General features: G+C 31.0%; 1 protein-coding gene across 1 annotated transcript in view; it reads right to left on the bottom strand.

Annotated features, from left to right (window-relative positions):
- LOC106459677 (phosphatidylinositol 4-kinase alpha-like) overlaps positions 1-2,083 on the bottom strand; it is a 78,483-nt gene that overhangs the window by 47,482 nt on the left and 28,918 nt on the right. Inside the window, exons 17-18 of the mRNA XM_013919318.2 lie at positions 1,820-1,925; positions 662-792 (exon numbers count right to left, since the gene is read on the bottom strand). Coding sequence (XP_013774772.1) covers positions 662-792; positions 1,820-1,925 — 237 coding nt within the window. The remainder of the gene's footprint in view (positions 1-661; positions 793-1,819; positions 1,926-2,083) is intronic.

The raw sequence follows: 2,083 nt of genomic DNA, 5'->3' as shown, positions 1-2,083 counted from the left end.
AGTATTCTGTGTTTGATTCACTTACACTTTACAGTTGTGGCGCAAGTGACCGTAATGCGTTTGGTCTTCTTTCTTCTGAAGATCCTCTATTCCTTTCGTCAAAGTGTACCCAGGCTGATTCAATTACTTTAGAACCACACTTTGATGGAATAAAACTAACCTTCTTACCTTTTTTATATACTGTTAGTTTCACTCTAACATATTAAATATTAGGCCTATGTCAATCGTTAGGCCTATCACATCTACGTTACTTAACTTTACACCAACTATATTCTCTTTGCTTTTATCTGTCTAATACTGTCTGTCTGCTGCTTCCCGTTCGTCTCACGCTATTTATATCTTTATTACATAATCATCTGGCCACTTTCTATATTCTCGACACCGACTAGTTATTAACAAAACCTTCTACAATCGTCTCCTTTTAACTCTTATTATAACAAAACTTAAAAATAATAAGGTATTCACCCACAAATATAAATTAATCACTAATATTTAAACCAAACAGTCTTTTATATCATGACATAAACAGATGTTCTAAATAAACAAAACACCAACGATGGAGATTTAACAGTCCTTGTTTTTCAGTACTTAGTGAAACAATTATTGGCATTTATTCTGAGATTTTTTTTATTATAGTTACAAATGAACAGAAACAACTTACCCAAGAAACAGCTTCAGCTCTTATGGCAGAGTTATACTGTAGTTCTGACCGCAGATGTTCTCGAGACACTAATAATGGAGACTTAGCAGCAATTTCCTTCACTCCCTCATACCATTCCTGTGGCCATAGCCCTGAAAATAATGAAGTTACATTTAAAAAATATGAAATCACAGCCCCGAAAATAATGAAGTAGCATTCAAAAACCTGAAGTCGTAGCACTGAAAATAATGAAGTTACAAAACCTGAAACCAGGGCCCTGAAAATAAGGAAATAAAATTCAAAAACATAAAGCTATTGCCCTGAAAATAATGACTTAACATTCAACATCTTGAAACCATAACTCTGGAAATCATAAAGTAATATTGAAAAAACCCTGTAGCCACAGCCCTGAAAATAATGAAGTAACATTCAAAATTCTGAAGACAAACTCTGGTGAAAAGTTTCAGAATGATTAGTTAAAAGGCAAGATACAACCACTATTCCCAATTAACTTACTATTGGTTATACCTTTAAGAATAATAACAGTGTTTTTTATCTCAGGCCATTTGCTTCTCACACACTAGAAACTTCTTTAACAGTTTAGTGTGTCTCATTTATGCTATTTATTTAACAAGACAATACCAATGATGAAAATATATAAGAACTAATAATATCAACATGAAGTATAGTATGTGATTTCTATTTTATAACACAAAATTTGCTCTTCCTATTGATTATTGTTTAATGAAAGTAGGATTACTTACCATTAAACTGATGTGTGCCATGTGTGACTCACTGGTATTAAGCATCTTTCTCACATATTACTATATTACTAATACATTTCAAGACAGTTTTAAATGAAAACAAGTTCTTAAGCATGTTTTGGGTTTAGTATTGAAGTTTTAATTTGTATTAATCATAAATAAGGGTACAAACAAAGTTCATAGTTAAATTTGACAAACAATTCTTGGTTTTAATTTACCACATTGTTATCACTTCTTATTTCCAACTGAAATGTTGTTTATTATACAGATCAGTTCTCAAAATGTTTTAAGTTTTTCATTCTTTTACATCAGAAACCATATGCAAATATGCAATATCATATCAGAAAAGAAACACCAGAACTTCTCTGAATTTATTGTTTTGTTTAAGAAAAACAAGTAAAATAACATTTCTTACCAGATTCTGTTGTGAAGCCCATAACAACACAGTACAACCAGAAATCTCGAAAAAGTTTCAAGAGCCGAGGTTTGGGGTTACTTATTAATGGAAGTCGTTTGATTAACTGAAGAAATAAAATGAATGAACATATCAGAAACAATTAAATAAAATACAAGCAAGACACTTGAAATAAAAAAATTATGCAACTATTAATAATGGCTGGAGACGGCTTGAATGGGTAATGAAGAAAAACGTTGTACATTTGCTGTTAAAGTTTTTCTT

The sequence above is a fragment of the Limulus polyphemus genome, unplaced genomic scaffold (genome assembly GCF_000517525.1).
Source record: "Limulus polyphemus unplaced genomic scaffold, Limulus_polyphemus-2.1.2 Scaffold647, whole genome shotgun sequence".
NCBI classification, from domain to species: Eukaryota; Metazoa; Arthropoda; class Merostomata; order Xiphosura; family Limulidae; genus Limulus; species Limulus polyphemus.
This window is presented reverse-complemented; position numbering and strand designations above follow the sequence as displayed.